At 38.4% G+C, this 12,253-nt stretch overlaps 1 protein-coding gene across 4 annotated transcripts in view; it reads right to left on the bottom strand.

Annotated features, from left to right (window-relative positions):
• The window catches only part of flnbl (filamin B, like), a 153,758-nt gene that overhangs the window by 46,556 nt on the left and 94,949 nt on the right, over nt 1-12,253 (bottom strand). For 2 of the 4 annotated variants that reach the window (XM_067998799.1, XM_067998800.1), the window contains exons 21-29: nt 11,606-11,865; nt 10,110-10,707; nt 7,392-7,565; nt 6,633-6,795; nt 5,366-5,526; nt 4,664-4,831; nt 4,273-4,365; nt 2,447-2,570; nt 1,164-1,320 (exon numbers count right to left, since the gene is read on the bottom strand). In XM_067998799.1, the coding sequence (XP_067854900.1) occupies nt 1,164-1,320; nt 2,447-2,570; nt 4,273-4,365; nt 4,664-4,831; nt 5,366-5,526; nt 6,633-6,795; nt 7,392-7,565; nt 10,110-10,707; nt 11,606-11,865 (1,898 nt within the window). The remainder of the gene's footprint in view (nt 1-1,163; nt 1,321-2,446; nt 2,571-4,272; nt 4,366-4,663; nt 4,832-5,365; nt 5,527-6,632; nt 6,796-7,391; nt 7,566-10,109; nt 10,708-11,605; nt 11,866-12,253) is intronic. The other 2 variants (XM_067998801.1, XM_067998802.1) reach the window with 1 other exon arrangement.

Here is a 12,253-nt window from a genome sequence, read left to right as displayed (position 1 = left end):
AGTACAATGGTATCAAGTTTAAAACATGGAGACATCAGATTTGGGAGTTGTGATCGATCCAGTTCAACACTGCTCCAAACTTAACTAGGCAAATTAGCAGCCAATGGGCAGTGCTATTTCACCTTTACAAAGCCATTTTGATTAGTCTCCAATGCCTAGGTCAGAAAGATCACCATTGATAGGAATCAAGGCACAGCACCTACATTACAGAAAATGATGCAGGTGGTTAAACCAAGGAAATGGTCACTGGTTTGTGCAACAAGCATTCAACTGAATAAAAGCTCATTTTTAATACTGTAAAACTGCAGGACAGTTGAAGTGAATGCTCCATAAGCAGATTTAATTAATCCAACATACAATTTTTCATGTAGATACATGAAATTGTGTTTGATCTTTAGAAGCTATCAACTAGTTAGTTTAGCATACCATGAAGACTCATCTTTTAGGCAATCCATTACACTTGCTCCTCCCTACACTATTTCCATCTTTACTGCTCATCTAAAAACTAAGTTTTGTATTATGACAGCATACAATTATGGCTTTATTCTCACTATTAGCAAACCACCTAGTAGGCGGCTACTTTTTTTTTTAAAAAGCCACTGAATTTTCAATAACCCTAGCAACACAAACAAATACCTGAATTATACACTAAGGCCAACCCAGTCACTGTAAATTAGCTTTGTTTTCTTGTATTAGATGAATGATTTCCCCCAAATAGAAGGAAAAACATGCTTATAATGACATTTTCTACTTTGAACAAAGCAGGGCCTGTAGAGTATCCTTCATACTTAATCAGTAATTGGTGGGATTGGGAGGACAAGACTAAATAGTCAGTCAAAACAAATTCAACAGTAACTTAAAATCAAATCAGGTTGAAGGAAGCAGGCAATCTTGTCCAGTGTTTTAGTTTTAGAATTAGTTACATGCAGATCAAGTCTTCTGTAGTTTAAATTACATAAGCTATTACTATAAAATGTTTAAAATTCTGGTAGCAACTAAAATGAAGATTAACAGGCCAAGTTAATTCTGAAGCATATTGTTGCTTAAGCAAGCAAGACAGCATGCCTACTTTCCATTTGGTGACCCACAGATTTTAAACAAAGTCAGCTGGCTATAGACTACATACATTCACTTTGCAGTAGAGGAAAAAGTCAAAAACCTACAGTTACATGCACTGAAAGGAGTCCTTCCCCAGCATCTTTGGCATCAATGGTAAATTCCACAGGTAGACTAGCTTGTACCCCAGAAGAATTGAGGCCTGGCCCACTGGCTTTCACTTTGCTGGCATCATGTGTTGGCAGAACCTTAACCCTGAAAGGACTAAAAAAATGCATTTGAAGAATTAGAATCAATGAATGTTGCCATCAACTTATGCTTACTACCAGTAAAAAAAACTTGAATTATCCAGAGATCCTTTACTGTATTAGGAACCATGTATTTTAAGATAGAATTGGAAAACACTTCAGTGCTGCCAATCCAGTTTATACTGATAGTTGTACATTTATATTCCCCAGAAAATGTGCACACTCTAATCCAACTCACCACAGGGGTGCAAGTTTGGTTAATACTTAGCCAGATCACTAGCAAAGTCAAAATCACTAGTGAAGAAAAAGGACTTGCTATATAAATAAGACATTTTACCTTTAAAATTGCTAGAACAGCAATGAATTTCAGTTAGGCACTCTGGATGTCATTAACAGCAAAATGAACCAAGCATGTGGACACAATTCAATGAAAATGTATATACATCCAGGAGAAAGAACAGAAAAAAGTATTGCCAAAGAGTAAAGATGAATAAGGCATTAAGGGAATAAAATTTAAGTTAAGCTATTAGGCACTTGAAATTGAAAATCTTAAATGCTAATACGACTGTTGATCAAATACATTGTAAAAATCAGTAATGGTGTAAAAGAAATGTTACTCCTAATTTAAAGTTGACTTGGATCATGTTAATTTCAAGGAACTTGAGGCTGATTCCTGTCAAATCATGCTAACCAGGGGAAATATGGGCAGGATACAAACAAATCAGGACAATTATTTAACTTTGGAATCCTGTTGTTTTCAACCCACTGTATATTCATGTGGAGATGGACTGGGGTTGACAATTGTAAACAATTTTACAACACCAAGTTATAGTCCAACAATTTTATTTGAAAATCCACAAGCTTTCAGAGGCTCCCTCCTTCCTCAGGTGAATGTGGAAATGAAATTCCACATTCACCTGAGGAAGGAGGAAGCCTCCGAAAGCTTGTGGATTTTCAAATAAAATTGTTGGACTATAACTTGGTGTTGTAAAATTGTTTACCACTGTATATTCAGGCATTGCATTAAGGGAATATTCTGTTCTTTATCTTAGTCTTTATAATGTAACAGTTCCATAAACTACAGATAAAAATTGATGATATACTGCACTGTTCAGCCTGGAGATTAAAGCTTCTGAAATTACCTGCGAGGAATATCTTCGTCTCCATACTGGACAGTAACCGAATATGGCCCTTCAAGTGAAGGTGTGTAGCTGACTGTATGAGTGCCATCACCATTGTCAATAACCTCAACAGGTTCAATTATGCCTGGGAGAGAAGAAATGAAAATATCAAGACTCTTGGATAATATCAGTCCAAAAAAACACTACTAAATAATAGCCCCATGTGTTTTTATTAATCCAGGCAGTCAACTGTGCATAAAAAGCTGGTTAGTCTTTTAACTCAATGCATTGCCCTGTATCAGTTCCTAATGGCATTAATAGAGCAAAACCTGTAAAGCATCGGTGAATAAGAGCATTTTGTTAAGCTTTTAGATTTTTTAAGCTATTAGATTTTTTTTTTAAATTAAGAAAATGGATGCAGAAAAAAGTTACACCCACTCATGGTGGGAGTCTTATACTCATGGCATTCAGTACAATTACTTCAAACTTGTCATCCAAACACTTGACTACTTCAGCTCAGATAAAAAAAATTACAGAATTACTCAACGTTCCATTCACATTTGAGTTTGCTTTAAACTAGAGCAGTACCAAAAGTAGATTTAGACTTGATACTGCGCACCCGGCCTGGACTGCCTTGGCTGTGAATCATACTACGCACAATCTATGCTTTCAACCAACCCAAAAACTTTTGAAAGTCAGTTTGCCACCGCATTGGGATTATACTCCATGTTAAGTTCAAAGTAGGCTTCCACAAGCATACGATACACCACTGCATTCGAGTCAGATCAGGACCCAACTGACGTTTGTTACTTCTGCATCACTACAAAAAGTGACTAATGTAAATGCATCTTTAACAGATAATGAGTCAACTGGTGCAGTACAAAATGTTCATTATTCAGAGCCTGTGCTCTACAAGACACTTGCTGCCACAATGCATTTTACTCACTTTGGGTCTACTAGCTAGAAAACACTGCTACATTTTTCAGCAAAATATCTGGATCTCACGAGTACCACTCATTATTTAGAAGACACTAAATGCATAAACAGCCATTGTCCAGCTCCTAGCAAGTATCTACAGTTAGATGTAAATACTAGCAAGCACAGACCTATTTACTGGTATTATAACTACATGCTTTGGAGTATCAGAACACATCCATTAATAAACTATATTTTGAGATTAACAATCTTGAATTTAAAATCCCCAAAGTGACAACTGAAAACTAAATCCACATGATTAGAGCAAGTTCAATCACTTAAAACCAGCCTCTGTTGATCAATTCAACACATCTTTTCAACCAGTAATTAAACACATTGAAGCAAACCCAAACAAAACCACCAATGAGTAAAGGTTTGAAAATAATTTCCTACCAGGTCAGATATGAAGAGCCAAAAAGATCATAATCAATGGAAAATGTGAAGAAATCTGTTCAGCCATTCAGGACTCGTCAAAAATTTATAGCAGAAGCATGTCCAGAATTTATTAAAATAAATCTTCAACTGGGTCATGCAGCAATTTTTCAAGAAATGCAATAGAAACATGCAAGTACTGATTGCATAATGGTTTTCAATTTGTTTCCAGGACAATCTGATGAAAAAAATCTTAAGGGGGCGACAAAATAAATGAAATTTTGATTTCAAAAACCCTTCATACAAAATTATTAAAGTGAGGCCAGGTTAGAATGACAACATGGAAACTAAAATACTACTTGAAGCATTAGGGCTAGCAAGTTCTACTTTGGCTTTTAGTAAAAACTAAAAAGCAGACAAGACCAGCGTAATTGTTCCCGGCACGATATACGCCCGCCACCTTTCTTGCCTTGCTGAGGTTATTAAACTCAAATCCAAACCTGTCTCACTGTCATCGTTCTTGGCCTCGCCTTTAAAGAAGTCTGTAATCGTTTTCAAAGGACTGCGCCATGGTAGGGGCTGTGCCTCACCAACTAGAACAGAAAACCTTTTACTTGCAGCAAATCTGAATTGTGTCACTGAAAGGTGATGTGATTCCTTTATCAAATCAGCACAGTCTTTCCTAGCTGTGCAATGGGTCAATATTCAATTAACAACTCCACTCCCAGTGAAGTCAAGAGTACTTAGCACACAAAACATTTGTCATTCAATCTTGAAATTTAGACCAGGACTCCTCCTCCCACCCTCAAGTGCACATTCATATGTAGACCTGTATATACAGCAACCTGGTATGTTGGTTAACAGTTAAAGTGCCCAACATTATGATCTTACCTTTTGGTCCAAGCACAGTTACTTGGAGAGGTGCATTTCCAGCCTTGCTACTATCCACAGTGAAGTGCTGTGGAACTTTGGCTCTTACTCCTGAACTCAGCCCAGGTCCACTACACTTTACTTTGCTTGGGTCCACAACATCTTTGACTGGTACCTTGAATGGACTGCCTATATATATAAAAAAATACTTCAGGTGTTTTGAAGTTGATCATTTTAAGTGGGGTGCAGTAGGGGAGATGGAGGTGCAGAGATTTCAGTTTTCAAGTAAAAGGATAAAGTTTCTGGACAACATAGAAATGATGCAAGCAGAATTTAACATTAATTACAATGATTGGGGTTTAGTCACACTTGCTGACAAAAAGTTATACCCTATTGTATCTGCTGTCTGCATAAAATTTATTTTAATGTGTGCACTGATATTAAAATGCATCCATTTGAAAAGGGTGTATCTAGAATGGCTAAATCCTGAAATAGTTTGGAAAGGGAGCTATTAAATGTGGCAATTTAGCATCTTGGGAACTTAACTGCCGAGTAGCTCTACACCATTTAAACAGTAGTTTTCTTCCATGACGGGAGTTATGACATCTCAATCACTGAAAATTAGTTAGTTATTGTCCCAGCTTCAAAACCCATGTAACCCTTAGCTTCACACTTTACAGGAGTAGTTTAACAGACTGAGCAAAATAAATACAAAGACTTTACCAGGTATGTGCTGTCCTCCATAGGTAATATTCAAATCATAATCTCCAGGAGTATATGGGATGTATTCAACACTGCAGCTACCATCTTTGTTATCCTTGCAAGACATCTTTGCTTCTGAAGGTCCTTCAACAGTAATCCCAAGGCCACCAGTTCCTGCCCCCCTGCATCATAAGGTTGAGTTATTAGCTTTAAGATTAACTCCAGTCTCAGTTATCCCATCAAGCTACAGAAAGAAAAAAATCTAATTTGTTACAAAGATGCTATCTTACCAGTGTTTTATTGGTACGAGAAATACATCACCTTAGGAAGGATATATTGGCCTTCAAGGGAGTGCAGTGTAGATATTAGAATGATTCCTGGACTCAAAGGGTTAAATTGCAAGGAGATTATACAAACTAGGGTTGCATTCCCTGTAATTTTCTAAATTCCAGGGTGATTTGATTGACATTTAACAAAGGAGAACTGGGGTTAGAGAGAAACTACTTCTGTTGGTCAGTGAGTCTGGAATTAGGGGACAGTCTAAAAATTAGAGCCAGGACTTTCAGGAAAGAAGTTAGGAAATACTTCTACACGCAAGAGGGTGGTAGAAATTTGGAACACATCTGCAAACAGTTGATGCTAGCTCAACTGTTAATTTTAAATCTGAGATTGATAGATTTTTGTTAACCAAGGGTCTTTAGGGATATGGGGCTATGGTGGGTATATGGCATTAAGTCACAGATCAGCCATGATCTCACTGAATGGCGGAACAGGTGCAAAAGGCTAAATGGCCTACTCCTGTTCCTATGTTCCATAGGCAAGAGAGTTTGAATAATGGCATATTAATCATATCAAAAAAATTGTTCCATGGCAGTGAACAGTTAAATAATGATGCAGTCTTTAGACTCTATAATTGTGTCTATTAACAAGTGATAAATACACTAATCAGTAGAGTGAAGGTTTAGAGCCAAAGAAATAAACATGGACATTTACAGTTATGCCACTGTGGGACAAACATTGACCTCTACCCTGGTAAATATTATAAATCTATTTGAAATAACCATAGATCTGCTATATATGTATGCTGTTTTATCTCATGGCAGTCAAGAGGCACTGGTATGGATCCAAACATGTAATTTAGTAGGAATGAGGGGAGCCAGGATATGTTAAGGTGAGAGAATGTAGGTGAAGGAACGTATCCAGTCTGACAATCCAAGTCCCTGACCTGAATAAATTGAACTCTGGCTTCTAAACCCAATCTAGGGCCAATTAAGAAATTTAAAATTACCTGGTTACTACAGAGAACTTATTAGCTTTATTGGTCAAGCCCTCCTGAAGTCCAGGTCCACTTGCAGAGACATGCGAAGGGTCACATCCTTCGGCGACTCCTACCTTGAATGGGCTGTTCGGAACTGGTGCATCGTCATAGGTTACATCAACTGAGTGCAGACCTACACCAAAACAAAAATGTTTTCACCAACACTGAATTTACTGATGGGTTAAAGCCTCAGCTTGTTCAAATATTGAGCAGAACGTAGTCAGTTTCTCTATTATTTTCTACCTTTGTAGCAGTCTCTGCTGTGATGTAAAATTGAAATGCTAAATAAAACTAGATTAAAATAAAACAAACATTGTTCTGCTGCAGCTACTGCCCAAGTAGTTATTCTTTGGCCTTATTAGTGTATTTATTCATGGGCTGGGCTGAAGATAAACTAGGGTCATGATTGCCATCACTGATGAATTTGCATTCTAAAATGGAACTCATTGTGTCTCTGGACAGACGTCAGCAGTTGCTTTTACTACAATGGCAGCATTTTGTTTCCTGGGATTAAAGGCTTTGGTCTAAACTAAATCGCTTATCCATTTTTAAAAAATGGAAATACTTGCAGTCTACCAACTGTGTATATTGGTCATGTTGAACTTTCAGATGAGGTTCTTTCACAGAAACATTAAAGGGCCAGGTGCCTCACAAATAAAGATTCACAAATCATTTGCATAATTAATTACACCTTTCTCACACCAACACAAAAGTGACCTTCTATCATACCCTTTTCGTATGGAGTGTATTCCACTGCATAAGTCCCATTGCCATTATCTGTAATCAGGCAATCTGTGTGAGCTCCTGAAGGATTTACGACTCCCATTTTGATGTGGTTTCCTCCCACCTTGGTCAATGAACTTGCATCCACTGTAAAGCCAGTTGTGGCTTCGCAGAAAACTCCTATAAAAAAGCAATGCAGTCAGAATAACCTAACAAAATGACATTACTGTCCTGACTGCTTATTAGTCATAGCTGCACAATAGTGTGGACCAGAAACATCTCTGCTTAATATCTGGGCCAACACATTAGTACCTTGCCAAAGTAGCCATTAATGGAGAACTGCCTACACCTATAGAGCCATACTGTAGTATATGTTTGCCTTCAGGAGAAAAACCAGAAAGAGAAAGCTTGTTTACACAATTATGGAGTTCTAGATTTTAACATGCATCACCTGAGTATTTTGCCATAAGTGACAGCTGTAACACAAGGCAAGTCATAACATTCCCAATACACACATTGCCAATAGATGACCTCATGATTACTATATGAAAAAGGGAGATTTATAACTAAAATTGGAGTCCCAACAGCAGTGCAGATTTAGAGAAATATAAAAAGGGAAATTTCACAAAGCAGCAATAGATTAAAAAAAAAATCACAGCTTGTGCTTATATAGATTAGGAGAAGGCAGCAGAAAGCCAGAGTCCCACTCAATGATTGGAAAAAGGATGAGAAATTGCATGCAACATGAGCATCTCAATGTTCAACTCCTGGTCAAATAGCTTACAAATGCTCATTATCTAGGCTCACATTAATAGTCACTTAGGCAAGGTTCCAAATGACTCATGAAACTGATGGAACTGTCACAACACAAGGTATAGCAAGGAAAATTGGGGATAGAAAGGAATTAAGACATGGTTTACTTTTTCAGGGGGTGGGAACTTTTACTTCAATTGCCCAACTTATCACTTGCTAAAAGCTATAATCATGGTACTGAAATACAGCAACAGCAAGGCATAGTAGGAACATCCCATACTATCTCAATTACTTTTCTGCAAAATGTTACCTTTTTTGGATTTGTGGCCACACTTCCACACATTCACTCTCCATGCAAAGGATTTAAATCTGAAGTCAGCTTACTCCCATTTCAGAGCTGGAGTCTGTGCCCCTTGGTTAGAGTTTATGACTCAAATTATTACATTCCAGTTCATCTATACTCCTTCAAAAAAGGACCTTCAATAAAGCTTCCAAGCTCTTGTTAAAAACACAGCCAGCTTTTTTAATCCATCACTGCTCAGGTGCCTGATCCCAGATAGTGCAGAAGAGGGCAGCTAAACATGTTTGCAAAGCCAGTGTTGTTCCTATTTTAGACCAGAACTGTGTACTACTCTAACTGTAGCCAAACCCATGCACTATATAAAGGTCATTACTATCCCCTCAATGTTCAACCTACTACATGCCCAAAATTGTCACCTTACAGTAATAAATTACAATGAATGGTTCAATAAGCTGTCCACCAATAGCCCTCAGACTGTAAGTGACTCAATCTTATATGCACTTGTTAGCCCTCTCCAATTTGTCTGCATGAAACATCTAGCACTTGTTATCACCCTAAAATCTATCCAGACCCTATTTTTGAACTGCTTGCTCCCAGTTATGTAAATTGATAAACCACAGATCTGTATTCTGATTCCATTGCTATACAATGGCTTCAGAGAAGCTGCTCTGCTTCAACTTGCAAGATCTTCCGGATAGCTTTTGTTCTCTGCTGTTCCAAAATAAAACATGCATGACATAGACATGGCTAGTTTACAGTTTTCCATGCTCAGCACAATGTGTAAGTAAGTGTGTAGAGATTTCTTGTCTCAGGTAACTATGGTTCACATTCACCATATGTCAGCTCCCCACCACACCCCAGTAAACAATGTTCATTTCATAGCTAGTATTAAGGCAAGTTAGTGAATTGGGTCATTACTTTTTTTTAAAATTAAACTTTAGTTTGAGACTGAAGGCCTTCAAGCTTGCTAAATTTAAAATCAGTATTACAAGAATCAGAGGGTTATACCACCAACATCTATTCTGAAGAGCAACAGCAGATACAGGTGTGCACTAGTCAATTTAATTCACAGTCTAAACACTCCCTGACCCAGGAGCATTTGATGGGGACATCTAGTAGAACTTTACTAGGTGTCAGTGGTAGCACTCTTACTTCTGGCTCAGAGATTTGATCAAAATCTAGGGAAGTGCTGCACTATCAGACATGCCATCTTTTGACTGATGTTTGAGATTCTGTCTGATCTCAAATACAGATGTGAAAGATCCCATGGCACTACTCAAAGAGCAGGTGGATTCTCCTGATGTCCTGGTTAGCATTTCTCAACCAACATCACTAAAAACAGATCTGGTCATTTATCACTGCAGTTTGTGGGACCTTATACACAAATTGGCTGCCATAATTTCATTACAGCAGCAACTACATGTCAAAAGTATTTCATTGTCTGAAGTGCTTTGGGACATCCTGAGGTCAAAAAGCTTCGATAAATGCAAATTCTTTCTAAAAAAGCTTCCATTCAGGAGGAGTTTTCAAAACAGATCACAATTTGCTCGAACAGATTGTGGGCATATGGTGGGGGGGGGCGGGCAGTGAAATATCAAACTAGAAAAGCATTTGCTAAAAAGACAAACAGCCAAAAAAGGTGGGTGGGGAAAGAAAAACAAAACACTTACTATGTCCTTCGATTCCAGGTCCGTATACTTTAATACCACTAGTGTCAACTGCTGGGTCCACCTGCACCCGTGCTGGGAATTTGGGCACAGACTGCCCTCCATACTTCAGTGCAATTGTGTGTGGACCATGCTGAAGTGGAATGTAGCTGACTGAGTGAGTACCATCACCATTATCCTGAATATGGGCTTCAGCCTGAACACCTGTATCTGATACCGGTTCTATGGTCAATTCTCCAGGACCAGCTTTGGAACAGTCAACAGTAAACAGTCCGGCTTCTCCAACTTTGCCACGCTCCAAGCCAGGACCAGAGGCAACGACTTTGGAAGGATCAAGGGGCAATGTTACGTCTGCCTTGAATGGAGAACCTGGAATATGAACTTCTTCAAACAAAATGTTGACAAGATATTCACCAGCTTCATTTGGTAAGTAAGAGACTGAACAGGTTCCATCCCCATTATCTGAACACTCAATCTTGGCTTCACATGGGCCTTCCACAGTAAGACCCAGCCCACCAGTGCCAGCTCCTTTGGTGTCTATGGTGAATTCAGCAGATTTGCCCACAAGACCACTTTTGAGACCTGGCCCATATGCTCTGACCTGCAAATAAAATGAATGGCATATAAGTGTTATAGCTTGTTGCCCATGAACAATGATTTACAATAGGTTTCCCTGTTAATGAGGGCTATCATGATATATACACAAAGATTGAGACTGGTTAATTTAGCAGAGACTTGAGAACTAACATGGGATCTCAACATCAGACCAAGTGAATTTTTAAAAAAGACAGCTCTTTTTCCAAATCACTATCCACTGACACCTTAGGAACAGGGAGTAGGTCATTTAGCCCCTTGAGCCGGTTCTACCATTCAATGAGATCATAACTGATCTGTGACCTAACTCCATATCCCCCACTTTATCCAGCAAGGTATTGGGGCTATGTACATGTGTGGACAAGATCAGACTCAGCTATAGTTGAAATGCCCCCTCAGTGAACACAGTTCAGTTGAAAAACTAAACAGGAACAAGGTACTGGAAGGACACAGCTGCTGTATAATTATCCTGTAGGAGTTGCTACTCCAGAAGATAGAAAGCTGGATACAGACACTACAAAAAAAGATAACTAAAGAGCTCCCTTCCCCCACTTCAGTGAAGGCTCAAATCTTGATAGCAATGGAAACTTCTAAAATGGTGTTCAATAGCTAAAATAATTAATGTTAGTCTACCAGGAAAATTCCATTGCAAACTGACATTTGTCTTCTGGATTCCCTGAAGTGGGAGCACTGATTGAATTTCCAATAAAAACTGAAATGAAACCAATGACCGTTAATTTATTTCTACTTTCATTGCTATGTGAAAATGAGGATATTGGCTCACTGAGCCTTCCTCAGCTTCTAACCTTTCTGGCTTCAATATCAAGGAATCTGGAAGGAGCAAACATACAAGGCAAAAAAAAAAAAATCTAAAAAAGGTGTTCTCAAAAATTGTGGCCATTTACCTTAGAAGGATCTGGCGGCAGTGCAGCATCCACAGTGAATGGACTACCTACAATTGGATTCCCATCATACATCACATCCACTATGTACAGTCCTTCTTCCTTGGGAATGTACTTGGCAACACAAGCATCCTTATTTACTGGCTCCACTACACAGGGCACAGGTTTCCGTGAAGGGCTGGAGATCTTCACATCTACTTTACCTTGCCCCCCGGCTCCCTTGGTGTTTACAGTGAACTGCTGATCTTTCCCAACTTCCACCCCTAATAATGGAAACAACGTTTATTTTAATGGTAATGCAAACAGGCATGAACAAAATGGCAGTCTTTGAACATTCATTTTTATATTGTTGATTTTTCATCAAAAAAAAAAGTTCCTAGCATACATCATTCCTCAAGCAAGAGCAAAAGATACCAATAATCATTCCCTGTCTCCCCCTCTTTCCCCACAATTGATTTGTTTGTCCTCTTCACATTACATTTATCTCTAAATTGGCATTATTGGCAATGTTAGTTTCTGTAGGAATGAACCAAAATAAGGTGGGGTTAAACTAGGTTAGCATTTGAAAGAACTCTGAGCAAAAAAAAGGTATCCATTACAAAATGTGACTTTTAGTCAGCCTCATTAACATCTTGAAAATGTATTAGTTCA

This window comes from Heptranchias perlo, chromosome 17 (genome assembly GCF_035084215.1).
Source record: "Heptranchias perlo isolate sHepPer1 chromosome 17, sHepPer1.hap1, whole genome shotgun sequence".
Taxonomy (NCBI): domain Eukaryota; kingdom Metazoa; phylum Chordata; class Chondrichthyes; order Hexanchiformes; family Hexanchidae; genus Heptranchias; species Heptranchias perlo.
The sequence above is the reverse complement of the archived record's forward strand: the minus strand, read 5'-3'. Positions and strand labels throughout refer to the sequence as shown.